General features: G+C 46.7%; 1 protein-coding gene across 3 annotated transcripts in view; it reads right to left on the bottom strand.

The window, feature by feature from the left end:
• Positions 1 to 27889, bottom strand: part of PLXNA1 (plexin A1) — an 812782-nt gene that overhangs the window by 16206 nt on the left and 768687 nt on the right. For 2 of the 3 annotated variants that reach the window (XM_069643382.1, XM_069643383.1), the window contains exons 24-30: positions 27212 to 27358; positions 26953 to 27009; positions 24176 to 24335; positions 21720 to 21823; positions 20357 to 20453; positions 14253 to 14443; positions 5903 to 6072 (exon numbers count right to left, since the gene is read on the bottom strand). In XM_069643382.1, coding sequence (XP_069499483.1) covers positions 5903 to 6072; positions 14253 to 14443; positions 20357 to 20453; positions 21720 to 21823; positions 24176 to 24335; positions 26953 to 27009; positions 27212 to 27358 — 926 coding nt within the window. The remainder of the gene's footprint in view (positions 1 to 5902; positions 6073 to 14252; positions 14444 to 20356; positions 20454 to 21719; positions 21824 to 24175; positions 24336 to 26952; positions 27010 to 27211; positions 27359 to 27889) is intronic. The other variant, XM_069643384.1, reaches the window with a different exon arrangement.

Raw genomic sequence — 27889 nt, 5'->3', positions numbered from 1 at the left:
ATTTCCCTTGTTGAACTGAACCCTAACTTTTGCTTTAATGTTTACTATTAGTTGCTGATTTTTATAGATCGTCTAATCCTTGTGTATATATAAATACATATTTATACTATAAGTGTGTAAGGGTTTACTTGGAAACCTGTATTTACAAATTTATTGTACAGCTCTACAGCTCACATTACCCCTCTTAAGATAAGTCTGGCTGCTCAGTCACTACCAACTTGTGTAGTACAGGCCTATATTAAGAGGTAAGTCTTCTGTAGTCCTGCGCCAGTTGTACTCTACACATTCTTACCCAATACTGCCAGTGCAGCATGCATGGTATAGCCTGTGAAGAGCAGAGGCATGGCACCAAACCATGTTGGCATGCAGCCAAGAGCTACCAGCAAGCACAGGTTGTATAGGTGAAAGGTTTGCAAAGAGGAAAGTCTTAAGGGACTTTCTCAAATTTAAGTGCTTCTCTTCCAATCTGAGATTGGTTGGGATCTTGCTCTACAGGGATGCCCTCACGCAGGAGCCAGAGTCCTTCCACTGAACTTCCTCCTCTTCGGATACCAGACAAAAGATCTGGAGGAAGTAGATCCTAGAAGCCTGGAAGGGGGAGCATTAAAGCACTTTCCTCCGAAGGTGAATAGGGACCATAGCACAATAGGCCGATGTATGATGCAGAGTTTCGAATATGGTTGACGTCACTCGCTCACCATCACCCCTACCTACTTCTTGCGCGCACACACACACAAACATGAACACCTAAAGGTTTCCTCTCACAGAGTTTTCACATGTATTTACACGACATTTAAAGCAGCATACCATTAAACACATTACATTCATTAGAATAACTAATATAAAATTCAAATTAGTACATCTTTTCTATTTTTCCCATATATTACTGGTTGAAATTTAAAACGGGAGGACATTTTCCACTTTAACACGAACATTTAAACATCTTCGATGTGAACTTTAGCCCAGGCAAAAAGGAACTTCAACACTAGCAGTGGCTCTTAGCAGGCCTTGATCGGCTCGTCTCCGAGACCCAGTTCAAAACTGCGCCAGGAGCAACTTAGCCATCTGCCCTGTTGCCTGGCGGCGGAGCACATTGGTGAGGTATGATGCTTTCTCTTTCTACTCCTAGAGTGGAGGGTAAGCTTGAAATAAATTGATGGAAGTACTATGCTCTATGAAACACCGCCCCCCACTATTTCCTTTCTTAGAGATCGGTACATCTGCTGGTACTCTGTTGTCATCAAAGAGTGCCTTTGTTAAAAGACAACTCGGCCACCCTTTAGCAAATGAATTGAACTTACTGTAAGCCACGCAACTAACCCAATCTGCTGCCGAGTGAAGGTAGTCTATAATAGTCGGTCAGCCTTGCTCCCTGGTTCAGCCAAATTCTCCACCAACTTTGTAAAGGAGCCGCAGCCAAGGATTGTTTTAATTGACTGAGCCTTAATTTTAATTGAATCAGTTCTTCAGTTGGAGGTAGGCATGGCGAGCAAAGGGCCAAGGCATTTGGATTCTTGCTTCCCAAATTCAGGTGGTTCCACACTAACCCTTAATGCTATAATATGGCACAACCCCAAGGGATGTAGCTCTCTAAATATCTATGGTATTCTCCCTTTGCATTCCTTAAAATTCCTACATTTGGTTGGACTACACACACACAACAGTCTTAGCTCTGTGCCTCTCCCAGGTCCCCCCTGAAGCCCTAAGGATAACATAATTATATCAACTAACTACTGCAAGGGTTTGACCATTAGCTACAATGGTCTGCCTAGACACAATTTTGCCCCAGCCACATAATGTCAGATATGTTTATGCAGTTAGTTTTATCAAAGCCATGTGGGAAATCTATGCATATACAACTTGCTGGAGTGAAGTTAGCGTTCTGGCCGTTAGGACAGCGTCATCCGCATATAATAAGAGCAGGGAGTTGCCTCATCTCTCATCTGCATGTAAGAGAAGGGAGTTGCTTCTTCCCCCAATAGGGACCTCTGTGGTAGGATGGATCACAACACCCTCTAGGTCATTAAAAAAAGAGCAGAAAGCAGGGTTGCGAACACGTACCACTACCATACAGTACAAGTGATCTTAAGAGAATCTCCTCTTACAAGCTTGCCCAAATCTTACTGCAGCATTCAGGTATCCCCCCCACTGCCACCAACCCACATGAAAGGACCAAATTTGACCACGCTCATACCTACACACCAACAATCACCCAGAAATAACCAAGCATACTCGCTACTACTGAGCTTCCTGCACACCAATCCCTCACACCCAACATGGGCCTCCTCGAACACTCTCCCAGTTGCTTTGGTGTCAATGCAGTTCTGATGCGATACCATCCCGGAGAGGACTGAATTAGATGTACTGGCTGTAAGCATTACAGTCCTCGCCTCTGGCATTTTGGTGCCAAAAGAACATTGGACATTTGCATTAGGGTTTTTTTGGTCTAGGTTTTGTCATATGTGGAGGAGCCCAAGCCTCTGATTTGACAACTATTTACCTGCTCCTGGAAAGCTCATTACCTCCTTTGCCTTCTGCCACCGCCTTTCGTGGAGGACACCCATGTTTCAACCTTTGCCCCTGAACTATCCACTCTTCCTAACTGACTTCCTATTGTCTTGAAGTGCCACGGGATGACACTTCGATATTTCATGTGGACCATCAAAGTTCTTTCCCTACCTGCGTACAATTCCCTTTCCTTCCTAGTTTTCCCCATACTCTTTAGCCCATAACACCACTTGAAACACATTGGGATCCTCAATGGCAGTCAACTTAAGTTTCACACGTGTCTGACCTCAATGACAAGACATCTGCGAGTCTAGACCTAAAAGGCATTAGGAAGATTCTCCACCACCTCTCTATCACTCCACCATAACTAATCTAAACTCTTGCACTAATGACACTGGAATATTGTTCCAGCCTCCTCCACTCACTACTCTATGCTCTCCATACCGCAATCTGGTCTATCGCTCATTCTGTGCAGCCTCTCACTTCAGCTGCTGGACCTCACTTGCTCCCTACCAGCGCAGGTCTTGCAAGTTCTTGAACCTCCCACTAGATCGGCAGGGTGAGTTATTAAGTGTACATACTCTACCTAAGAGAAATGCTCTCACCACATGACAGGTGACAAAATATTTACCAGTGTTTTCTGTAAAATTGTATTTTGTGCAAGGATGCCACCCAACGTCCACCCAGGCAGAGCAAGACTTATTGGACATTTACTGCAAACAAACTTTGTTTGCAGTAAAAAAAATTTAAAAAATTCAAACATCCCCAAAATTGCCAGCAAGTTGAAGTATGATGCAAATGGTAATCTCCCTTCTCCTTCCCAAACCGCCAGTAGGTTTTACAAGCTCTGCATTGGCACTTGGCCTCACCACATCACAACCACACAATGTTTCAAGCATTTAAATCGGACCAGTACTTTCTCCATCTTTGAAGTGGCCCCCTGAATTAGCACATCCCCCTTATGTATCAACTTCACCTCAAAACCAATCTATGCATAATGTAAACCGTTTAAAGCTAGTTCTGCTTCTATATGTGCTATAAAATGCTGTAAACATCTATACTGCACCAACTATATGTTCCACTGAGACCTTGGTCACTAACTGTACGGCAATTTACTACCATGACAGTAAAAATCCCAGTTAGGGGATGCTCCAGCGTCTTATCTAGTGTAATGTTTCATCGAAACTCCAGTTTTTATCAATAAAAACAAATGCAAATAAGCAACAGATGACTGAAGTCAATAGGCCCTTCCTCACCAACTTCTAATATGCACCCCTTCTCTAGTGTCTCTTCTAAACCAGGTTGTGCACCTGGAGGAGGAAATTCAGGAAAAGCAACCTTTATCTACGGGCAAGAAGGTTTTTCCAGCAGGGCTGTTAACCAACCTCCCCATGATGGAATCAGATGAGAAAGGAAACCTCTGCTTACAAAAAGGGAAATTATTCCCGAGGTTGGATCTTTCCATATAGACCACAACAAAATATGGGGTGCTATAAGAAAATGGACCGACTATAAAATGGCCCCCGCCGATCCACACTTTGTTTCAGAAGATACCTCTGATGACTGGTGCGATGAATCTGGCGAGGTCAACACTTCTTGCCAGAGTAGCCTCTGCTCATGTGGCAGCCGCTGCCTGATCCTGACCCTCGGGGGGTGGGGGGTGGGGGGGGAGGGCAATTTGAGCTAGGACCAGATGGGGGGTAAGGTGGAGAAGGGGGGAAGGGGAGTGGGACCCTCAGGAGTATGCCACAGCATTGTCTGAGGAAGTCACATTCCCAATTCCCTTTTAGGGATGTTTCCTCCCTCTCTCATGCCTTGACGGCATATTATAACAATCTCGGCATATTATAACAACCTCCCTTAGCCACCGGCCAAGTCTATTGTAAGTATTCCCCAATATCACAAAGAATACTATGACAACAACTGAGACGAGGAAGAGGCAAGCAGTTGTGATGATTACTCCCAATGAGAATCAACACCAGCGGTCTAGTCGCAGGGAGAGTTTAATTGGCCCAACATGGTTTAAAACCATCCCAGGAAGAGAAACATGGAGTTTACCAGCTTGGTGCAGAGCAAGGTGCCGGTGATGTCGCAGAAAACCCTGATCAGCTCTGCAGTTGAGTGGAAGACAGAGTTTAATGTCACTGGCGCGTGTCGGGAGTCCCAAAGAAGACTGAGCTGGCAACAGTCGAACTGCTGGAGAAACTGTGCGAGCAGCCCTAGTAAACCGAAAGGAAACGTAGTCCCCGCTCAGGGAAACCGAGCAGCGACAAGGAGGTGAGATGCCTTGGGCAAGGCGCAGAGACCAGCCAGCCACACAGAGAACCGGAGCAGAGGCATCCGAAAGCTACCGGAGCCTTGGATGAGATGCAGCAAGAAGGCCGGATGAGCAGGAAGAGACGCGGAAGCCAACCACACAGAAAGCAGCAAGCAGACATGCGGGAGCCTCAGAGAGATGCTGGAGACCGGGGGAAAGCCAGGAAGCAAGAGTGTCAAAGGGTTAAAAGCCTTGGTACAGTAAGGAGAGTTCACCGCTCACACGCCACAAAATACTGTGAAGAGGGTATGGGACCCTGCAAATGAACTGTTTGTGGAAGTCCTGGCAGGAGAGTATACCAGGCAAGCGAAGTGTGTGAAGCAACTGTTTGGAGTTACTCCTGGCAGGAGAGTGTACCAGGAAACGTCAGACACCTGTAATGAACTGCATAGTAAATCCTAAGGAAGACCAATGCCCTTAGGATTTTGAGTTGCATTGTATGTAAAAGAGAGCCTGTCAGGGGATTATTCCACGTATCCTGCGAGTCTGGGATCTGTAATCAAATTATAAAAAAGTTTTTAGAGAATCCCAAGAAAGATTCATGTCCTTAGGATTTTGAACTTTCTTGAATGTGGAGAGAAACCTGCCATGGGAGCCATTTCCCCAGCAATGGATTGCAACAACAAGAGGGGGGACTTATCCTCTTGGGCGACAAGAAACTTGATTATTCTTTGTTTTAAACTTTTCTTTTCATTTGTGGAGGAGAGAAACCTGGGGAAGGGAGCCATTTCCTGGAACTGAACAGTGTAAACTTGGAAGCTTTGTTTGGATGTTTACCTTTGTGCTGGATTTGAACATTTGTGCTCTTTGAGAATAAGACACCATACCCTTCGCACCTTAAAGTTTGTTTAGAGTGGAACGGCAAGGATAGGATTTCAGACACGGGACATATTTTTACTTTGGACATCTTGACAAAGGTCAGACCCTTCGTTTTGGGCGAGTTCGGGAAATCTCTTCTAGATTAGTGAAGCATTTTCCAACCGCTATCATTTAATAAAGGTTTATAACCAGAATCGCGAGTCCTCTGTCTGTGCATCTCATTCCTGTCCCCTCCCACTGGGCACACTCCCCACTTACCAGTTGCTCTTCCATGTGTGCCGAACGTCGTAATCTGTGATCGAATGCTTGTCCGCTTGCTCATCCAGGAAGTCAAACATGTATTTGATGGCGAGAGGCAGGGCGCTGCCACGGTGTGCAGTGCTGAATATCGTCTCAAATAAATCATCTACAAACTTTTGCAACGTACCCTGTAACAAAAAGGTAGAGAGTATAGATACCAAGAAGGAGTTAGTACTTGTGTTTGGGGAGGGCGACAAAAGCAAGCATTCAGACCCGCTTTTCCATGCACATAAATTACTCCAATCAAGTGAGATTCTTAAGTGAGGTGCAGACCAGTAAGATGCCCCAAACAGGACAAAATGGGGCTCCAGGCAACATGTTGCCACTCCGGTAGTTTTGCGTGATGTGCTGGCCCACATCCAATGAGGTATTGATCAATGAAACGTTTAACCAGATAACTCCATTAAAAACACAAAAGAGGACATTTCAAGGAGCAGATACTCATTTAAAGGGCTAACCACTATGGGTGCAATGGTGTGGAAGAGGGCTAATCCCTAATCAGCAAGCAGAAGCCTCAAATGTTTTAATGGTTATTTCATGGCTACCAAGGGCTCGATCACTTGCGACACGTTGAGCCAGTTCCGGCTGGTCAGACAGCAACATTTTGCATTCTAGATACTCCTCGCCATGCCCACCCGTTATAATTAGACAACTACAAATCGCAGGATGCAAAGTGTGGTCCGACAAAAAGGTAATGGTGCAGGATTGCAGATCAAATCATTGGCCAATGCGGCAGCTGTGTCTTTATGGGGAACAATGTCATCAGTGTCCAGGAAACCCCTTTATTTAGCTCTGTACCTTCCTTTTTAGAATTCATCTTGAGCTTCAATTTAATGTAATCAAATAAAGACAAACTCCCAGCTGCACTAGTTTGTTGAATGAAATGCCACGGCTTGAACAAGGGTCTTCGAGTGGCCTGGTGTCACCTGGTCCCCAGTTAGATACTACAAGCCCATCATTTGATATTGATATTGTGAACTGGCATAGAAGGAGGATGCCTTTCACCTACCACTCATGGATCACAGCCACTCTAGATGATCGATTGTGAATAATCCTACCGGTGCAAATCTTAGTATACAAATCGTTTGATTTGCACCTTCAAAGTAATCAGTCTTTATATTTTCAAAAACACACAATGTTATCATTCTGTAAAAAGGTCTACAGGTTGCATGTCTTTCTACCAAAGTAATTTATAAATAATGTCCATATATCAAATCTTTTATATTTAAAAACTTTACAGTGAATGCACTTTGGGAGGACTGGGGGGTCTAGCGGTGGGGTCCACGCAAACCCCTGTTTCCCACTCCTAAAAAACCATCCCGACCGTTTCCCAAAAATATTTAACCCTTTACCCCACCCTTAATACATGGACTATAAAGGTTTTCAATATAACATTCGAAATATGGGCATTCTATATAAAAAAAAAAATCGATACACTGTATACCGTCTTGTATGATTAATTCAAACATAGAACACACTCAATGCACACAATGACACAATCTAAAATTAAGTAACATTTTACTTCCAACACTACTTCACGATCTTCTCACCTAAAGTGTGCATGTGCTTGGCAATGCTTGTATACATTGGCTAATTGGCTTGGTCCAATAAACTCAAAAAGTTGCGTTCCATAGACTTGAAATAATCAGGGAAGTTCTTCAGGGGTAAACTACTGACAAGTACTCCAGGTAAGCCAGCAGCTTTCGCTGTGGCACACCCGCAACATTCTCACTGGCCCCCCCCCCCCGGCCCTCGGATCAGTCCGCAAGAGAGACCACGAACAACGAGATAAGTAACACATGTTAACATGCATCGCTCGCCTAGGGAATACTCAACATTAGCAACCTCCAACTACAAATGTACTCTCAAATCTAGGTATAACAAACCATCTATGTTCTGTCATATTACGGAAATATACTGTATTATATGCTGAAAACTACTGCATTATGAAACCAAGGCCTCTCTCCCACTATACAGGATTCTCAAATCTAGGTGTAGCCTCTTTTCCCAAATTTTAATGCAAAACCCTATCCTATATACAGGACCCCTTAAACTAATCCTATCCACCAATAACTGCCTGAATACTGTTAAAAAAAATGTATTCGAAACCTAGGCTTCCCCAATGGTATAGGACTCTCAAATCTAGGCCTGTTTCCTCTGCTGCACTGGACAAAGATCACCCCAGCCAAACAATTTCGAAGCTTACAGTACGTATATCTCATGCCACCAGTGTGGACACAGGCCGCAGGTACGGCCAAGCATCCATGCAAAGTAGAATGCTGCTATGGCCAAGCCCATCCGATCTAGCATCCAAACACCTGACTTACCTCAACACCTCGGCCACTAGCATACACTGACTGCCAGCCGAAAGGAACTCTGTCTAGCTGGCCACACATTGACTCTCTCAACAATAGCAATCTACCGCAAACCCTCAACAGTGCCCATCCACTTGCCTGACCTCTTTGGGGCTGCTTAGTCGAGACTTGCCAGCCACCTAAGTCCTAGACCAGCAACATGCACACATGCATCTCCTAAACTAAACTCCTTTGATTTTTCCACCACATTGACTACGGTCACTGAGGGCGTTCCAACTGGAAAAAAAGTGCAACGAGGCTACACAAGTGTGGATAGAGCGCCATATAAATAACCAAATACAATACTTACAACTTTCAATTTCCGAGACCTCGAAATTTACTTCAGACCTTAGATGCCATCTAGCTTTCTCAGACAGCAATATTATGCATACCACAATCGAGATACTGCACACAGTCCCTGATTAATTCAAGTGTATAAGGAACAAAACATGTTCGGTTTACTGGATGAAGCTAAATAACCAATGCATACAAGCATTACAAAGCACATGCACACTTTAGGTGAGAAGATCCTGAAGTAGTGTTGGGAGTAAAATGTGCGTTGTTTCCGTTTGATTGCTAATGAATTGTTGCATTGGTTGTGATCAAGAAGTGTAAGAATTAACAAAAATAGATGTCATTGTGTGCATTTAGTTTGTGTGTGTGTTCTATGTTTGAATTAATGATACAAGACCAGTAGACCTTTTTACAGAAAGATACAACATTGTGTTTCATTAATAACAAAAACACCAATTAGTTTGAAGGTATAAATAAAACTATTTTTATACCAAGATTTTCACAGATAGGATTATTCAACATTGATCATGTAAGTGTGGGTTTATGTTGGTCCATAAATGCTAAAGTCTCTGGGAAACCCACACTGTTGACCTTACCCCTTGGGCCTCCTTCTTGCGAAATTGCATTTTTTCGTATAACACGGACATAGTATAGCAGTTCAGTCTGTATGGTGTTCTTTCTTTGAGAGTTAGCAAGAAAGACTGATTTATACGAATTTAGAGGCCTCCTGCAACATTAAAGACCAAATGGAAATCAATGCAATGATTCCATAGGAATGAACAGTATTTATTTATTTGGATTTGTATAGCGCACTTGCAGCCCAGGGGCATCGAGGCGCTGTTACAAGTAGTTGTAGGGGTTTTGATGCAGATATTAAACATGTGTTTGATTCAGATATTAAGAACCTTTTGGCTAGTACACTTCCATCCTTCACCCCTCGATTTCACGTCTCCAAGCCTCTGGCTGTAGTGCGCTTTACAAATCCAAATAAATGAAGGGGCAGGAGGTATGGGCCAGGAAGATAGCTCAGAGCTAAATCGCTTGCATTGGAAGTAAGACAACGCAGAGCAGTACAACTTCGAAACCCAGTCCCATACTTAAGAGACTGGACGCCGACATGAAGCACGATATAAGATCCCAATTATTATTCATCTTTAATGAAAGGAGATGAGGATGGAGGAGAAATGACACTTACCCCCACAAAGCTCTCTTTCTGCTTAGCAAGCACATATCAGGAGCAGCAACGTATATGTAGCAAAGCCACAACACACGCTGCATATTCACAGCCTGCAGAATTAATGTGGGTTTTCATAATGGCACAAGAGCCATCGGGCTCTCATTGATGGACGGATTCTAACCTCCAGCGAACGCAGGCATTACAAGACAATCGCGGTTAATTTGGGTCGTAACCCATCGATCGCACGGCCTCTCTGGGTCTACTTGTGCTGACGCCGAGTTGCCGTTAAATTACGGCGTCAATCACGACGGGAGCCGCCAGCGCTGGGGAAATCAGTTATTTCATTAACTGTAAAGCCACAATACCATTTTTATGCTTTGTCAACAGGAGCGGGGCGAGAATAGGCGTCCACGCGGCACCTGCGGTGGGATGTGTAGCTTTGGTTCAAAATTGCTAATTTCCATGAACATGTGCAGAAGACAAATGGGGTTGAAGGAGATTGGGCTCTCCTATTAAAATAGGTAAAAGACATGCTCTTTTCTTTGAAGTTAGGAGTGGACATGCCACTCATGGAGGCAATCCATCCGAGACGAGCCAACACCACCAGCACGAAGCTATGGCTTCAAGTGGGCTCCTCGAGCTTGATTGGAGAAATCAAACCCACGTGGCATCGTCCTGTTCCCATGGGAAGCAGACTGCCCCATGTTAGGCACCACCCTCATTTGTGAGGCTATTCCAATGAATACAATGTTTCAACAATCAGCAATCTTGCTTTCTATTGTAGGCTCCATGTCATTCCATCGCCCGTTCTTTTGTTTTTCGCAGCACTTTTTGATGCTGATTGTTTGACGGAAAAACTCATCGAATTTTGTTTCAGCTAGGGGGGATACCCCTGCAACCCCACCAACCCGCCTATTTACAATCTAGTACCCACATCCCCCCTACACCTTATATCCCTTTACCCTCCAACCCATATTTTTCGAGGGATTTTTGCATTTTTAAAGAAAACAGCAGCAAAAAAAAAAAATATACAGGCGAGGAATGGCCGTCACACTCTATTGTTTATGGTCATTCCCTGTGAGGATGGTTTAACAGGAGCCTTGTTGCAGGGTTAATGCTCTGGGTTTCTTTACGTGTGTGGTGTGCTATCTGAATTCAAGGCCCCTTCCCAGTGTGGACTTCTTGCCAATCACTTCACATGATCTTCACCTCATCTATCAAGTGCTGGAGGGTCTCTATCCGTCCCTTTAGGCAAACATGGAACAATTCATACATGTCAAAGGTTGATGTTAAAGGACATTTGTACCGCGCACTATCACCACCGAAGTGGTCCCCTGCCGCTCTGGCGGCTCTGAAAGAGGAGGGAGGGGTTGAGTTAGTGGGAGGAGGCAGGAAAGATGCAAGAGAGCAGTGATGTGCTGTTCACATGATCACCATTAGTATACATAAAAGGCCTGGTTGTTTCACAAATATGAGTAACTGCTGCCTATGACCTCCGGCCCATGCTACTACTGTATCCTGCGCTTTGTATTCTGCCCTCTGTACTCTTAACCATGTAATCTTACCCATGCGCTGTACCAATGCCGTGGTAACTTCTCGTCTGCGCTTTTCAGAAATCCGATGAATAAATAAATAAAAGCAGTCTCTGAATCCCCGCTCCCCTTATTAACCAGCCCAGCCACTAAATAAAGACAGAGTAGCGGTACAAACTGGAATCATATTACATTTATTTGGCTCCAGTTGAGGTGACAGTCTTCACTGAACTAAACACCCAGCTGCACTTAATTGACAACGCCTGCTTTCATCTTGGAACCTGGACCGCCTAGTCAGGAGTCAATAGTCACATTGCCTATGGGGACTTCGGCATGAGGCCCGATATACTGTTTGATTAAAATACTACTCTAACTTCCTAGAACGTGCAATTTCTTTTTCCAGTGAGGACCAGCAGAAGATTTAGGATTTCCAGCTTTCGGGAGCAAATTCAATCCCAAACTTAGGAATATTTAAATCTTTCGAGAAAAAAACCCATCATTGTGCAAACCTAGGCGGGATGATCAACGCTGAGCTGGAGACTCGGCAGGATAGCTCAGGGGCAACGCGCTCGTCTTGGAAGCAAGACACGGAGCAACACAGGTTCGATCCCCGGGTACGCGCTTAGAAACCTCTGGGCATTAAGTGCGTTATAAATAACCAATTAAAATTATTATTTATAAAAATTGAGGGGTGTGTTCAGACAGCGAAGGTATCAACTGTGGTTACAGACAGGACTGGATTAAGGAAAGATTGACCGAACATCATCACCCTTGTATTCGGATCTCTGTAAAGGTTTTAGAGATGACTGCCCAATGCTCAGGATAATGTGACACACAGACTACTCCGGATCCCCTTTGCGGGCGAGTGCTGGGAGGGAAGAGTAGCCAAATGGCTTGGGAAATAGAACTCGAGGGAGAATCACAGTGTCCAGTTGTGCAATGCATGATCCCTGTGGCTGCCCCAATCTCTCCAGAGGACCAAACTGAAATATCCTCTGTCCGTCTCTGTTGAGTTGCTCGGGACATGCTTCCATGTTGCCGGAATCTTTAACAGTGGAATCCACCGGCATCTCGCAGGGGGTGCCCCAAGTGCTGAATAGAGAGGATACCCCTCCCCCCGTCACAGGCCCTCACCTGCTTCAACAGGAGCACAGTGTTTGTCCAACTCTCTCCAGCCTTCCCAGCCTCAAGACCAGCCCAGACTAGCTGTGGTCTTCATCCTCTATTTTAAGGGCTCCCCTTCCTCTGGTGGTTCAAGAGGCCACTCTGCTTTTCGAACCCTTTAACCCACTTTGCGATCATTGGAAAAATGCACCTACTTCTAAACTGAACAGGAAACTCTGTTGATCACATGCCTTCAAAAGGACTATCATGTGTATCCTGGTTTACTATACATACTATCAACTCTCAAGTCAAGTTCCAATTTGGTGTTCCGATTACCCAACGCAATTGTCCCCATATTATCGACCTTTGGAGGATAATAGGTTTGACTGGCCTGGTCTGGATTTGCACCCGACACATTGTACTCCAGGCATGCATTCAGTCTGCCAAGCTGTCCTGTTAGCAATATGCCTACGATGGGTCATTCCTTATGTTTTCCCAGGGAAATCATTAAAGGAGGTTTTCAGAGCAGGAACATGGTAGGATGAGCTGACCTGGTACTGCCATGTGAGCAATGGCTGCGAGACCTGCTGGGTCTGGAGGTCACATTGCTCATCAAATGCCCACCCTGCAAACTGCTTCTTTGGGCCTGACTTTGCATCGGTTGTAGGAGTGTATTGACTGTCTGTGTTAAGCCTCGAGGATGCGGATTATCAATACATGATGTGATGTTTTATTTGTATCGCGCTCATACACAGGTGTTTCAGAGTGCAACGAGGCAAGGGTGGGGAACAGGGGAGAACCAAAACAACGATCTTACTAGGCCCAGTGACATTGAGAACGCACAAGTGCAGGGGTGAGGGAAGAGGGGGCGGGGGGAGTGCAGGCGAGAGGTGGAAAGTGCTGGGCAAGGGATACAAACAGCTGGTAGTGCAGCCAGTAAGGTGGCAAGTGCGAGGTTTAAGGCCCAGACAAGGGGTGTCTTATAAGTGCAGGTAAGGATAGGATAGTTTATTTATAACGCGCTTAATACCCAGAGGTTTCCAAGCACGGACCCGGGGATCAAACCTGTGGTGCTCCGTGTCTTGCCTCCAAGGCGAGCATGTTGCCCCTGAGCTACCCTCCCAAGACAAAGGGGACTCTAGGGTTACAGATACAGACCCAAGAGCAAGGGTTGCCAGTGCGGGTGTGTGTCTTAACGGGCAGGGACCTGGGCCCGCAATCGGAGGGTAGCCATGTGCATGGCAATAGAAACCAGTTAAAAGAGACCAAGAAGAATGACAGTCCAGCCCCGGTTAGATGCATTTGGCGTAAAAAAGCAACCAGCGGCAATGTCTGTGCATCCCATTTTCCAATACGGCCAATACAGCATGTGGGATTGCTTGCGTTTCTGCAGAGAGTGACCCGGCATAGCAACTTGAGCTGGACAAAAGGAAGGCTGCTTGGAGCAATCCCTAGTGGTTAATTTGCTTTAGCGCAAGCATTTCCATCTATGGATGTTTGGCTCTCAATGACTCAATACGGATGGATATGCTTTGAAATGTATTTATTTATTAAGAATTTTTATACCACCGGCCACATGCCCACAAGCCTCAGGGCGCGCAAGGATGAAGAGGACCCAATAAAGCCGAAACGTACCGCTGTTCGGCATGCAAAGGGCTAAAGAGAGCATCCCCAATAAAGTGTTCTTTGCACCCCAAACCATTATGATTACGTCACCCAACATCCATAATCCACCTGCGGCGCGCTCCACCACCACTTCAACACAACTACTCTGCCAAGCATGTTCTAGTAACTAGGCACCACAGTGGACACCTCTTATGTTCTCCCTCACCGCCCCCCCCCCTTACCTTGGTGGCCAAAAGACGCGTCAGGTAAATCTCCGAGACCATTTTGCTGCCCCGGTCACCTTCCCGCTGGTCCAAGTGATCGTGGTTCTTCACCAGATGCCAGAGCTTGGTACCGCTCTCCAGATCCGGTGTGATCATGGGAGTCCGGGATCGCAAACTGTCCGGGCTGCTGGCCGTCCGGAGCATACTCTCTGCAGGGAGCCAACACAAACAAGAGCAGGCCTTAGCAAAAGAACAGGGAATGAAACAAGATAAAAAGCAACAAACGTGAGACCGGCATCTAGGTTAACCAGCTGCATGGATGGACGTATGCAACATGGGTAATTAGGGTCAAGGGTATTCGGCACTGATATTGACTGGTAATCTGGGTGGGCAGAGTCACCCAAATGGCTGGCTAAAAAGTTGTGGGGTGCCTTCACTGCCCCGTTGAGCGCTGGTGGAACCTCATTATAGACTCGTCTCGAGGATAGATGGAATTGTTTTAGAGTGGAGGCATTTCTCAAAAGAGACTATGCTGGTGTTCTAGAGGGATGCAATGCCAGCGCTGTTGGGTACGTTACATGCACTGTGTGGAGTTCTCAGTAGGAATTGTCCTATTGTGTTGTACTTAACTGTGTTTCAGGTGGTGTCACAGCACTGACTAACTCCCAAATATGTGACACTATTGATTGGACGGAGCAATATCTTTCACCGATTGGTCAAAATCCAGGGCAATAATGAAAAATATTGACATCCAATGGGTTGCTAAAAAGAATTCTGTACTTCATTATTAAGCCGGTGGATGACTGTGTGCATTTGAATAGTCCCCCCTTCTGCCAGATTGGGCGAACCCACTTTTCCGAACAGGAAGTGCGTTTCTGGGAATGCGAATCACAGCCGCACATGAATTTGCTGGGCTCTTGGGTTGTTCTCCTTGTTGCGATTACTCCTTGCCACAAAACTACCTTTAGACCACAAACCCCAAGCCCAGGAATATAAAGACATGTATTTGTGTTACAATGTATTTATTTGAATTTTATTTAGGCCAGCACAACCACCGCCTTTAAAAAGTGTGAAACCGCTCTGTGAAGAAGGGACAGACAGCCTCAGTGGGCACCGTCTGCCCCTCCTTTATCTTATGCCAATTGGCTCCATGCGCCCACTGACATTCGTGCAGCTGCCAGCCGGCACAGCAATGCAGACATCGTCAACCCCTCCTCTCCCAATGTATTCCCACACGAGCAGCACCAGTTGGCAGACACAGGGCCGTGTGTGGCACCGGCTCATCGGCAGACCTTCACTGGTGCAGGGAGCTCCTAGTTCCCAGGAAGAGGCTGGATGCGCGCATGACGCATGCTAATGACAGGGGGGGAGGGGCAGGAGGGTTAGGAATTGACCTGCCCAGTAAGGGAACGATCCATACCTTCTGGGAAGGCTCCATGACACATTATGAAAACGTTGACGCAGAGTTCCCTGTCTGAAGGGACTGAACTCTACAGAGTGTAGCGACTGAGTACCAGGGATTCTGTTAGAGGTCTGGGATCTTTGTTTGGAGTATTTATGCTATAGTGTAAAAAAACAGCATACTTCCTTCAAGACTCCAGGCACTCTATAGTCACATGATGGTAAATCCTTTTATGTGTAACACTATGCGGGGGAAACGGTATCAAGGCTCACCGTTTTCTTGCAGAAGTCTGGAACATTGCACAAGTGTTTTCAGTGGGAACACACGCCGCTCCTTCCTCCTCTTCGCCTACAGCACATTGAAGCTGCCCGACGGTGATTTTCTGCTCCACGCAGGACCTCCGATACATAAGCGGTATGTCGTATTGTAATAGAACTTAATAAAGCGCAAACAAGACCAATAAGGCATCAAGGAACTGGAGAAGGGATGAGGGCAGCGTCCAGGGAGACTTAGAACAGAAAGTTTTTTGACGTTTACGGAAAGAGAAAGTGGGGGATGTTACGAATCTGAACAGGAAGGGCATTCCACAGAGTAGGACCAAGCACGGAAAAAGATCTTCCTCCAGCACGAGTCTGTAGTAATCGCAGAATGCAAAGCAGTGAAAGACTGGCCGAGCGGAGAGCTCTTCTAGGTCTGTAGGATAGCAGTTTGGATTGCAGGAATTTCGCCCAGAGTGGTGAAGAGCTCGGTGAACAAAACAGAGCTTTTAATTTAATACAGCTTTTCACGGGAAGCCAGCGGGAGTCAACGAAGAAGCTCTAGAGAGTGAGCCAATCTGGAGGCATTCAAAGCGAGACGAGCGGCCGAGTTTTGAAGAATCTGCAAGAGCTTAAGTAAAAACTCAGGTTGGCCAAAAAAAGACACTGTTGCAGTAACCGATAGGCCCCATGATAGAGGCCGTAACAATTTTGGATCTGGAGTCAGCCGGAAGGAAGGGAAGTACCTTTTTCAGTGGTTAAATTTAGCAAAACCTGTTTGGCAAATGGCCAACACTTGGGTTGATCGAGACGCGGAAGACATCATTTTTATGCCTACGTTTTTTAGCAACAGAGGTAGGTTCGGGACTGGGCCAAGAGAGGAGAGCCAATAGTCAGAGGTCCAGGAGGGACTAGGGTGGCTAGAACCGACCAATAAGATCTTGGTCGTGGCATGAATGAAAATGGTGAAAAGACTGCAAGTAAGAGTGGACAAGGAGTGGCGACTAAGGAATATGAGAGGGCTTCTCACTCCCCCTGTGCCCACCACCATACCATAAATGAAGAACAAATTGGTAAAAGCAAGTAACCCACAATAGTAGTGTCAAAGAGCACTTGGACAACTTTGATATTGATGCTGCCAAATGTAATCATTGAAGTGACAACGCTATCGCTCTTACTCCCACAAACCCTGGACCAGAAGTGTTGTGCACTAAAATGAGAGAATTGTTGGTCCTTAAAACTTCAAGTGCACCCGACAGGGAGTTGGCAGACCCTATATGTGCAATGCACATCAATAATACTGGAGGGGCCTAGCGGGAGGGTCAGGCAGCGCACCAAATGCATGCAGCATTTAGAACATATAATCAGATATGGCCACCGTGCAGCGCGGGACTGATCCACACGGAGAAGTACCATACTAAGAAACCAATTGCTCTCCCATCCCGCCGCAATCATTATTTCTGCCACACCAATGAGACACTCTGGTGGCCCAGGCAGCCGGCCCAGCTGGAGCTGTGACATTTTCAAGCCAATTAGGTTTCATATGATTAATTTCAGCATCACCATAAATTTCCATTGATTTGCAATGAATTTTGCTAGTTTAATTAGAAACGCAGAATAAAAAGAAATGTGACCTCAGGACTGTCCTTTGAACAAACGCAAACCATCTCCAGGCAACTTCTGAACATCAACAGCGGCACTGCTTCGGCAGTGCGCGGCACAGTGAGCTCTCTGCCGGGGGTCTAGAAAGTGTTCAATGTCCATTTTCCCAGGACTGCTTCAATTCCATTAAAAAAATTGGCCTTATACCACACAAAACTTCCCAAATGGTCAGGTATTAGCATTGGTATCCTTACTGGGTTGTTTGAGCATTATTAAGAAATAGAAAAGGACACAAGTTTGGGGGCTTGTCAGAGTATTTGCCTCCATATTCCTAAGAAACAGAAGGTACCACCGGGGAAATTGTATTGCATGAGCTCGAGGCCCTACCTGTTGCCAATGGATAGAGCGGCCATCGATGGGTTAACCATGATTGGCCAAACATAACAAGGGTCTGGTCACGATGGTTGTCCACCACACAGTTCCCTAAAAACTCACGTTTTTTTAAATCTAAAAAGAGGAATTCTTGCAAGATCGGTCTGATCAGCAGTTTTATCTAATGTGGCAAGAGTCAGCTAAAAGGTTGACTATTGGGTGGATTTTTTGACAGACTGGCATTTATTTATATATTTATAACTCTCCAAAAACCTGCAGGCATCAGGGCGCGGGTGGACACAAACAAAACAGACAGCCAACAGGATAAATCAAGGAATGGAGAAAGGCCCCAGCAAGAGTGCAGAGTTTTCAGTCTCCTCCTAAAGATGGAGAGGTTTTCCTCTAGATGCAATCCCCTTGTTGGCTTGTTCCAGGCCAGAGCCGCTTTCAACGGGAAAGGACAGGCCTTGCCCCTCCTATGTTTGCTTTTTGGACAAGTTAGTACCATTGAATCCATGGATCTAGTAACCTTGTCCAAGCGCTGGATCACAAGTCGATCTCTCAGATATTTAGGTGGGAGACACTTGGGTGGGTAGGGAGAAGGTAGGATTAATCGCATTTCAGGGACACCAAACATGTAACCGAATCTTATCCTAACACCTAAGAGGCGTATTTGGAAAGCGCACGTTAATCCCCGAAGGGGCATCTCGGTACTAATAAGAGATGTTTGTTACCCAACTTAATGCTACTCATTTTATAGACCTCGGAAGGGTGAAGGGCTAAGTGGACCTGCCGGGACTCGAACCTGTGACCATGAGGTCAAACACAGGCCCCTGTAGTGGATGCATTAGTCCACTGAGACACAGACCCGGCTAATAAAGTGACTGAGGATACTGGCCAATCAGGAGATTACCCCATTTCTCTTACCCATTGACATTTCATTTCCCAACGCTTGTGATTATAGATCATAGATACTCCTTCACGCATATGCATTCACAAACTCTGGAGTGTCACTGGCTACTGAGATGCATTAACAGATTATTGTGGCGGTAGGAATCAGAAAATGGACTCAGCCAAAGGGTGAGGGGTCTGCAACCTTTGGTTCGCCAGATGTTTTGGACTGCAACTTCAATCAGCCTTACCCAATATAGCCAACGGTTGGGGTCATTGCCGTTGAATGCAAAAGCATCTGGAGAGCTGCAGGTTGCAGAATCCTGCCAGAGGTTGGACTCCTAATGTCAAACCGCTACAGGCTCACCCTACGAGGGCCATTCACATCAAGGCGACATATGAAAAAGAAGCAACAGCCGGGACTTTGAGGTGAGAGCAACAGACAAAGAGTGAAGTACAAAGAACCAGGGCAGACATTCATTCACTAATGCACAAGACAGTGGGTTGGATTTCATTTTATGTTCAACATTCATCCCACCACAATATACTCTTCGGAGGAGAAGATTCATGGCCAATGCCAATAGATGCAAGTCCCCTCCACCTGTGTAATCCACTACATCTCAACCTGGATCCTGCCCAAGAGCCCCCACCCAGTCAACAAGTCTTTGTCCCATAGAAAACCATACCGGTAGCCAACCACTCCCTATTTTGTTCCGTCAAAGCCCAAGCACTCACTCTGTACAAAACGATCGCTCAATCAGAACCACCTGGATGATGAACTAGTTAAATAACCAACCCACCTGGAGTGCAAATATTCAGAAGAACCTGCCAGGTTACATGTGGCGCTCATTAAAAAAGTCAAGTGAAGCAATGAACAGAGGTCGTTGGTAGCTGCAAGACTCCACGTAGCATTAATCTCAAGGCAGGTCATATAAATAACAAAAACAAGCACAAAACACACAATGCATCTTTAACTGCCATGCATCCCTTCGAGAGGAGGATGCTATCGAAGTCGCGTATCCCCTCGACATGGCCATTAACACAACTACTGAGAAATATGAAGGTTTTTCCTGTTACGGCATTCTAGGAGGGAATACTGCATAGAGGGAATACACATTAACTGAGGGTATGGCCACAAGCCAGACGAATACAACTATAAAAGGTTATTTTGCCATCCATTGGGCGTCATCGCAAGAGCAGAATATCTGAAGGGATAGGAGGCTTTGTTGCACTGCGATTATCCAGAAAGGTTTCACAGAATACAACTTTTTGGGGTCCCATATCATAGCAGCTTCACTATCACCTCTTCGTTACAGAAATTATGCCCGCCATGTACATGCCTTATGCAGACGGACATCTCTACTGCCATGGCCATCCTTCCTAATGCAGTATGCCAATCACTCTTCTCCAATTGGCAGTGATGACCAAACATTTAGGAGAGACCTGCAACCCCCACCCAGACAAGTCACGGGCCTGCCCCCCCCCAGCGTCAGTCTTTGCGCCAATGGCTTTACAGGCATCAATTCCATTTTTGGCACTGCAGAGCTCCCCGGCACCCTGAAAGGCAGCATTAGCCCAGCGCAGGCTTTTTCACTTACCGTATCTACTGAGGGACTTTGTAAAGGTGGAGGAGTTGGAGATGTTGTATGCAGAGTTTTGTTTGGGTACCAGAGCTACGGATGATCCGTCCGCCACCTGAACACAAAAGGATATCTGTGTAAGCAACACTTCAGAGAACATGGAACAGAGCCAAACTGAAAAAGGTCGTAGAACGTTTCACAGGGCAACACAGTAGGTTGAGCAGGTTTGTTGGGGGATGGGTGACTACATGTCCAGTACGTATGCACTGGTGTGTGTGTGTGTGCGGTTGAGTGGAGAATAGTGTGCAAAGCAGGCAGGGTACTAGTATGTTTGGAGAAATATATTATGTATGTGAGATAGAGGGCGCGCAATAGAGAGAGAGAGGGCGTGCAAGAGAGAGGGCGTGCAAGAGAGAGAGAGGGCGTGCAAGAGAGAGAGAGAGAGGGCGTGCAAGAGAGAGAGAGAGGGCGTGCAAGAGAGAGAGAGAGGGCGTGCAAGAGAGAGAGAGAGGGCGTGCAAGAGAGAGAGAGAGGGCGTGCAAGAGAGAGAGAGAGGGCGTGCAAGAGAGAGAGAGGGCGTGCAAGAGAGAGAGAGGGCGTGCAAGAGAGAGGGCGTGCAAGAGAGAGAGAGAGGGCGTGCAAGAGCGAGAGAGAGAGGGCGTGCAAGAGCGAGAGAGAGAGGGCGTGCAAGAGCGAGAGAGAGAGGGCGTGCAAGAGAGAGAGAGGGCGTGCAAGAGCGAGAGAGGGCGTGCAAGAGAGAGAGGGTGCGCAAGAGAGAGAGGGTGCGCAAGAGAGAGAGGGTGCGCAAGAGAGAGAGGGCGCGCAAGAGAGGGCGCGCTAGAGAGCGCGCAAGAGAGAGAGGGCGCGCAAGATACGAGAGAGAGAGAGAGAGAGTGAGAGAGGGCGCCCAAGAGAGAGAGAGGGCGCCCAAGAGAGAGAGAGGGCGCCCAAGAGAGAGAGAGAGGGCGCCCAAGAGAGAGAGAGAGAGGGCGCCCAAGAGAGAGAGAGAGAGGGCACCCAAGAGAGAGAGAGAGGGCACCCAAGAGAGAGAGAGAGGGCACCCAAGAGAGAGAGAGAGGGCGCCCAAGAGAGAGAGAGGGCGCCCAAGAGAGAGAGAGAGGGCGCCCAAGAGAGGGAGAGAGGGCGCCCAAGAGAGGGAGAGAGGGCGCCCAAGAGAGGGAGAGGGCGCCCAAGAGAGAGGGCGTGCAAGAGAGGGCGCGCAAGAGAGAGGGCGCGCAAGAGAGAGGGCGGTAAGCGGTGGGCTTACGTGTAGTTAGAAGCAATGCCAGCACAGCATGAAGTGTACCTGCCCCTCCCAGCTAGTGCAGCACAGTCACCAAATCCACCAATTCTACAACTCCACAACAGGGCACATCCTCACCTGGTAGTGGGCCAGGGTGTTGAGCCGCTTCCAGTCGTTGTCTATCTTCGTCGTGACGTCTTCATCCTGCAGTATGATCCGTGCCATCCGGCCTTGCCGCCACTCTGTTAGCCACGTGGGATGAGACAAAAGGACACAAGTAAGGGGAGAGAAGGTGATCACAGGATTAAAACCAAGAAAAACTGTCTGCAAAAACAACTGGTTCCAGTTACGAAACCTGGATTGAGGCTGCTGCCACAAGGTCACAACATGAGGGCAGAACAGCACTATGTGCCACATGTCGAGCTTAATTTCTTCTTAGAAAATGGCGCTATAATGTCACAAATAAAACTACAACTGAAAAGCAGGATGAAGCAATAGAAATAGGAGGGAATTACCCCCAAACAGTATTATGTCAAGCTTTGTGGTACACAGTTTCTGCAGACTCCAAAAGGTGCAGGAACCACAATATTCTGTACTCTCTCTGAAAATGGAAGCTGTGAACTGTCATCTCCTATACTCGGCCATTGCAGAGAAGTAGGTCTGTGCATCCACATGGCAGGAGGTGGAGGCATATAACGTGTGGGACTCCAACCTCTCTGTCGGGGCACATCAGGCAATTCTGATGTGTGGTTCCACTGGCAGGCCGTACCACAAGTCTATTCTTCATTTGCTGCCATCTCCCATGCACATCCATAGATGTGCACACGTGCATGGGACAGGTCAGGTCTGAACTACTGGAGTCTACGCCCTCTAAAGAACTAGTTGGGCAAATATGCCTTGGAGGTGAATGAGACTACACAATATTGGACCCGCCACAACGGCGGAACCAAGTGGGCAGATCAGGTTGCGGCAATTAATCAACATATTTTATCATGAGGATTGTCTCGGGAGGATAGCTCAGGGGCAACGTGCTCGCCTTGGAAGCAAGACGACACGGAGCAACACAGGTTCGATCCCCGGGTCCGCGCTTAGAAACTTCTGTGTATTAAGCGTGTTATAAATAACCCATCATATCATATCATGAAAATCAGAGCGAGTATTTGAGCTACCTCACAGCTGTAGATTCTGCTATACTACACACATGCCAGAGTCGTCCTGCTTCTACATGCCACAATAGTAAGCATTACCAAATATAATGATCAACCTTAGAAGGATAAAGGGCTTGGTCGTGCTGGCATTCGAAGGTTTTAAGTGCAGGGCAAGCAATGCTTTGCGTGCGTGATATTGTAGACCTGGCAATGGCAGAGAGCGAGCGAAGCAATAACCTAAAGGTGATGCCCGTCAGTGCATGTCCTGAAGAGGATGTAGCGCAGGGTTAGAAGGTGCGCGTTTTCATGTGCTCTTGGTATTGTATTGTTTATTTATATAGCGCCTATACACAAGCAAGTGTTTCGAAGCACTCAAGGAGAGTGGGCACATGGGGGCAAAAAAACTGTCACCCTTAGCCCTTGAAACTCTGAGACAATAATAGTCTGCACAGGCAGTGTAAGTGCATAAAATACATTTAGCCGTTGGGAAACAACAAATAGGCCTGACCGCGATTTTAACAGTACAATTGGTATGAAGACGGGGGAGAAACAGACGATATTCAGGCGTGGTGCGTATGGATCGAGAAGTGCATAGAGGGGTCACAGGGAGGGGAGGGTCAAGTGCACCCGGTCAGTCGAGACTGGGGTAAGTGCAGAGAGCCACTCTCTTGGGTACATTTCCCAGTGCGTTGAGTGAGGGTGGGTGCAAGGCCCTGAGGCAAGTGCGAGAGGACTGGCAGGAGCGCCAGTGACCAGTGAGACTGAGGTGCACCAGGCGGCCAGTCAGCATGCTGTAAGGAATAGAGCGAGAGAGGGAAAGGAGAGCGCTAGGTTAGCGGGGTAGAGGGAGAGAGAAGGAAGAGGAGAAGAGGAAGATCTTGAGGAGTTTCAGGAATTTCAGGAGGTTCGGCACAAGACGTAGGGCGTAGCCAGGTAAGCCACATGTTTAGTCTTGAAGCAGTGAGCAAACAAGTGGTGTTTCGAACTACCATTGTATTCTCTACAGCTGGAATCAGATTTGTGAAGGCCAAAGAATGTGAACCATAAATGTCCACTCCCTACAAATCATTGCAGGTTTGCTGCACAAACTTAAAAATGCAAGGTCAATTCTCAGTTAATCACTCCCAAGCAATATCATTCATGGTTTCAACAAAGTGACATAGGCCAATCCGGAGTTTGGTGCACTAGTGAACAGGACATTCCAACATGTGCCTCTAGTCTAGAAGCTGGAATCCAGTTTATGGTTCACGGCTGGTGAACTCCAATCTAGTAGGACCTACTGGCATAAACTAGTGTAACTCAGAACACAGTTATTTCTAACTTAGGAAGCAACGCGCCATTAGCACCCTCAGAGTGGCGTGCCAAGTGAATCAGCCCTAGCTCCACACACGGCTTCATGCCCTAAGGGGCGCAAACGAGATGGCCTTCAATGCCCCAACGCCTCACCTAGATCCATGTCGCTGGCTTTCGGCCTCTGGGAGTACGGCACACCTTTGTAGACCGCGTCCAAGAGCTTCTCCTTCACCTGAGTGATCGTGTCGCAGTTGAGAACCTTCACTGGAATCTCGGGGGCGTTCTCGTTCTCTGGGTTCACACAGTTCAATGTCTGAGGGTGGGGCACAAACAGTTTACTAGAAGCAACCAAAAACCACAGACCCATCTACACCAAAAGCATTAGCAGACACAGTGATCTCAGTCTTTCAGTCGCGGTAGACCGACCAACACAGCACAGTTAATTTCCAATACTGCACAGCTGCTGCCCACTCAACATTTGTACCATTAATGTGAAATCAATTCTAGTCAGGTCCAATACACACTTGTAATACAACCGATGTCATGGCACACAAAAAAATGGATTCTCACAAAGCTTTAGTTTCTCTCATATTGGCCTTCAACAGCATGACAAATTTTACATGAGAACACTGGCCTAATGCGTTTGAATTTAAAATGCTATTAGTTTTCACAATACTTAAATGAGCATTAAAAGACACAACTGGAAAAAGATTTAAATGAAATTTAAGTTTTTAGAAATTACAACAATATATTTAAAATTGCATGTTATAATGCTCACATTTGTGGCCCTCAAGACTTCTTGCCAAGTTTATTTATTTACTTTTTTTTATAACGCGTCTAATACCGGATCCGGGATTCGTACCTCTGTTACTCTGCGTGGTCTTGCTTCCAAGACCAGCACTTTGCCCCTGTGCTATCCTCCGTTTAATAGTTTGGGTTCTATTAGCTTCTACAGTACTGGAGCCACCACGCAGGGCAACAAGTTGATGGACAAGAGCTGCAATTTGAGGCAATAGGAACTCGTACACATCCCGTTCTCCCACTCGCCATAATCCTAAGGGTAGAGCAAAACCCGAGAACCAGAATAAGGTGTTCGCATGAGGACCGTTAGCCAAAAAATAACCACCACCAAGATGGCATCTGCTTTCACGGTAGTAGCTTTCCCCGCAGATTTCTCGTGAAGCAGAGGTCATGTAAATGGTGTGGTGTGGTGTGGTGGCCTTGACTAAGGATAGCATGTACTTCAACCAAGAAATAAATTGGCAGCGCATTCTCCACCAGTTAGACCTTGCGGAAAAATCTTACACGGTATTTTGGATGAAACTATGCAATGTGTGGGCCACAAGACCATTAAAATCTATTCTCAAAGGGATTAATAAACTTTTCTGGGCAGGTGGTACAAGAACCCATTCTCCTATGGAGGGCATTAATGTATGGCATTAAGACTAGTTACCAAAATGCTCAAGTTAAGCTGCCTCGGGCACATTAAATAACAGATGCTAAAGACCTGTCCAACAATAATTAAATGTGTTGATATAATTGTCTGAACCATGAAGCCTGGTATGACATTAACCAGCAAGTTAATGCGATTACAGCGAAAGGGAGTTCCGGATAACGAAGCTTGGACCAAAGTTAACATTGTTCTTGCCATGTAATGGTTTCTTCCAAAAGCTTTTCTGAACATACATATCACATAACCACACTTGTAGAAGTTTTGAGTGAAGTTGCATGGCTTATTAGAGTTCAGGTTTCAAGGAAATACTGTGGCAGAACAGGATAGCTGAGCTTCCCTATTAAGCAAGATTAGACAGGGCGACCGGTCATAAAGGGGAAAACATGGACTTCAAAGCCCAATAAGCAAACTAGGAGGGGGCGTTACTGCTGTGTAACGGCCCAGTGATCAAGTTAGAGGTCTTAGTGTGGAAGAACCTTTATGAAAACCCTGCTGTCTTTACAAAGGGGCAGACCACACCCATGATTGACATCCCAGAATCCTCTGTATAAAGTAAAGTAGAGGGTCCCAGGCTACTAATGCTGCAGGGGGCTCCGCGACACACATAGGCTGGGGCAGCACCAGCAAGGGAATAGATTAGGGGCGGGGTAAAGAAGCATGGCACTGTTACCAGGAGACCCAACTGGTGCAAGCTGGTGACAGGAACTGGGAGGGGGAAGAACAAGGCAGCAGAATCGGCTAGGAGAAAAGAGGGCAGAGAGACTAGGAGCAGGAGGTGAGGACTCCTCATAATAGGTAGGGAAGGCGGTGCGCAGGAAGATAATAAACTAGAGTGTTACGAGAAGGTTAACCTTGGAGTTTGCCCAAACAGGAAGAAGAAGAATTTCCCACAGCAGGGCACCAACGCATCATATTGGATGTCTAAAAATATGACAAAATCATGCACCCCACCATAAAGCACCTCTGGGAACTACAGAGTCTCTAGTTAGGGCAGTGCCCCATTTCATCCGGAACAGTCTTCAGAGGATAGCTCAGGGGCAACGCGCTTGTCTTGGAAGCAAGATGACACAGAGCAACGCAGGTGCGATCCCCGAGTCTGCGCTTAGAAACCTCTGGGTATTAAGCACATTATAAACAATTACAGACCCCCCTATATTACACATGCATCAAGTGTCTCACCCTTTACTGGCAAACGTGCAAACTTTCCTGACCCTGGCATATCGAACACAAGCAGTCGCAAGAGTTTACAACCTGTTCATGCCACGGGAGAAAAGCAGAGCTGCGCATGCGCTCCTCATTGAGCCAGAGGCCCAGGCATACGGGCCAACTTCGGTTCACAAAATGGATTGAAGAAACCAGCCACAACAATATCCGCGACGGGTCCCTTCTCAACCAGTCAACGGTCTAGCTCTAAACCAATGGCTTGCTGTAGTTTTAAATTCGAGGCGGGAGCAAAAGGTGCTGCGGCGGAACTTACTTGAGGTGAACGGCAACATGGCTCGTCGCTCAGCGCGACTTCCTCAAGGCAAGGTTTCTTCAATCCATTATGTTAAGCAGGGCAGATTAGTGTTTGGTACGACAGAGAGGGGAGAGAAAGAGAGAGAAACACAAATGAAAAACACACTGCTCTCTGCGTAGACACCTCGGCACTTTAAAGGCTGTGTTACAAAGCCGCACTTAACGGGCCTCGAGAAGGTATCAAGGCTCCTTTTGTGAGGCTCCCACTTTTAACTAACCAGCATTTTGTAGTCTATCTGCTGACGGATGAGCTTGTCTTCGCTCAGGGAGTAGCGGGCCTCTCCGGTGATGGCGTCGATGGGTCCCTTCTCCATTTGCTGCTTGATGGCACAGTAGAGCATGAACAAGGGTTCACCTGCACACTCCTGGACACAAGAGAAAAAAAAAAAAAAAAAGAATAGAGTCCAGTGAAATCAGAGAGTCGCGATGTTAGCACATGTCTCTAACAGGATTACAGGCCGGAGTCAACGCCAGTCCCCGACAAAGAACCGACAGCGACTAGAGGTGGAATGATGCATACACACACATACTGAACCCTAGCTGATAGATGCCAACCGATGGCGAAGGTGGGTGACAATGACTCAATCAAAATATCTGTTCATGTAGTTGAACTTGGTGCCTATGGCAGCAAGTCGCAAGCAAGTTGCATGTATCAGATTGGGCAGATGAACGTCAGCTGATGCAAGACTCTTGAGAAGCACGACGTCTGCCCGCCCAAAACTAGCCCGCTTCCACCCCTGCTATTTCAATGAACCAGCAAGATTAGCCCCTAGGTATATAGCAAAGTGTTCCAACGGCATCAAGATGGAAGACCAGTTACAAAGAAAGTCTATTTACCAGTGCCCAAGCACAGCATACACACCAGTGATTGTAGAAGGCTATGCAACAGTGCGTAC

Source organism: Ambystoma mexicanum, chromosome 2p (genome assembly GCF_040938575.1).
Source record: "Ambystoma mexicanum isolate Mex_15411 chromosome 2p, UKY_AmexF1_1, whole genome shotgun sequence".
NCBI lineage: Eukaryota > Metazoa > Chordata > Amphibia > Caudata > Ambystomatidae > Ambystoma > Ambystoma mexicanum.
Note: the sequence above shows the minus strand (reverse complement) of the source record. Positions and strands in the feature narration are given on the sequence as shown.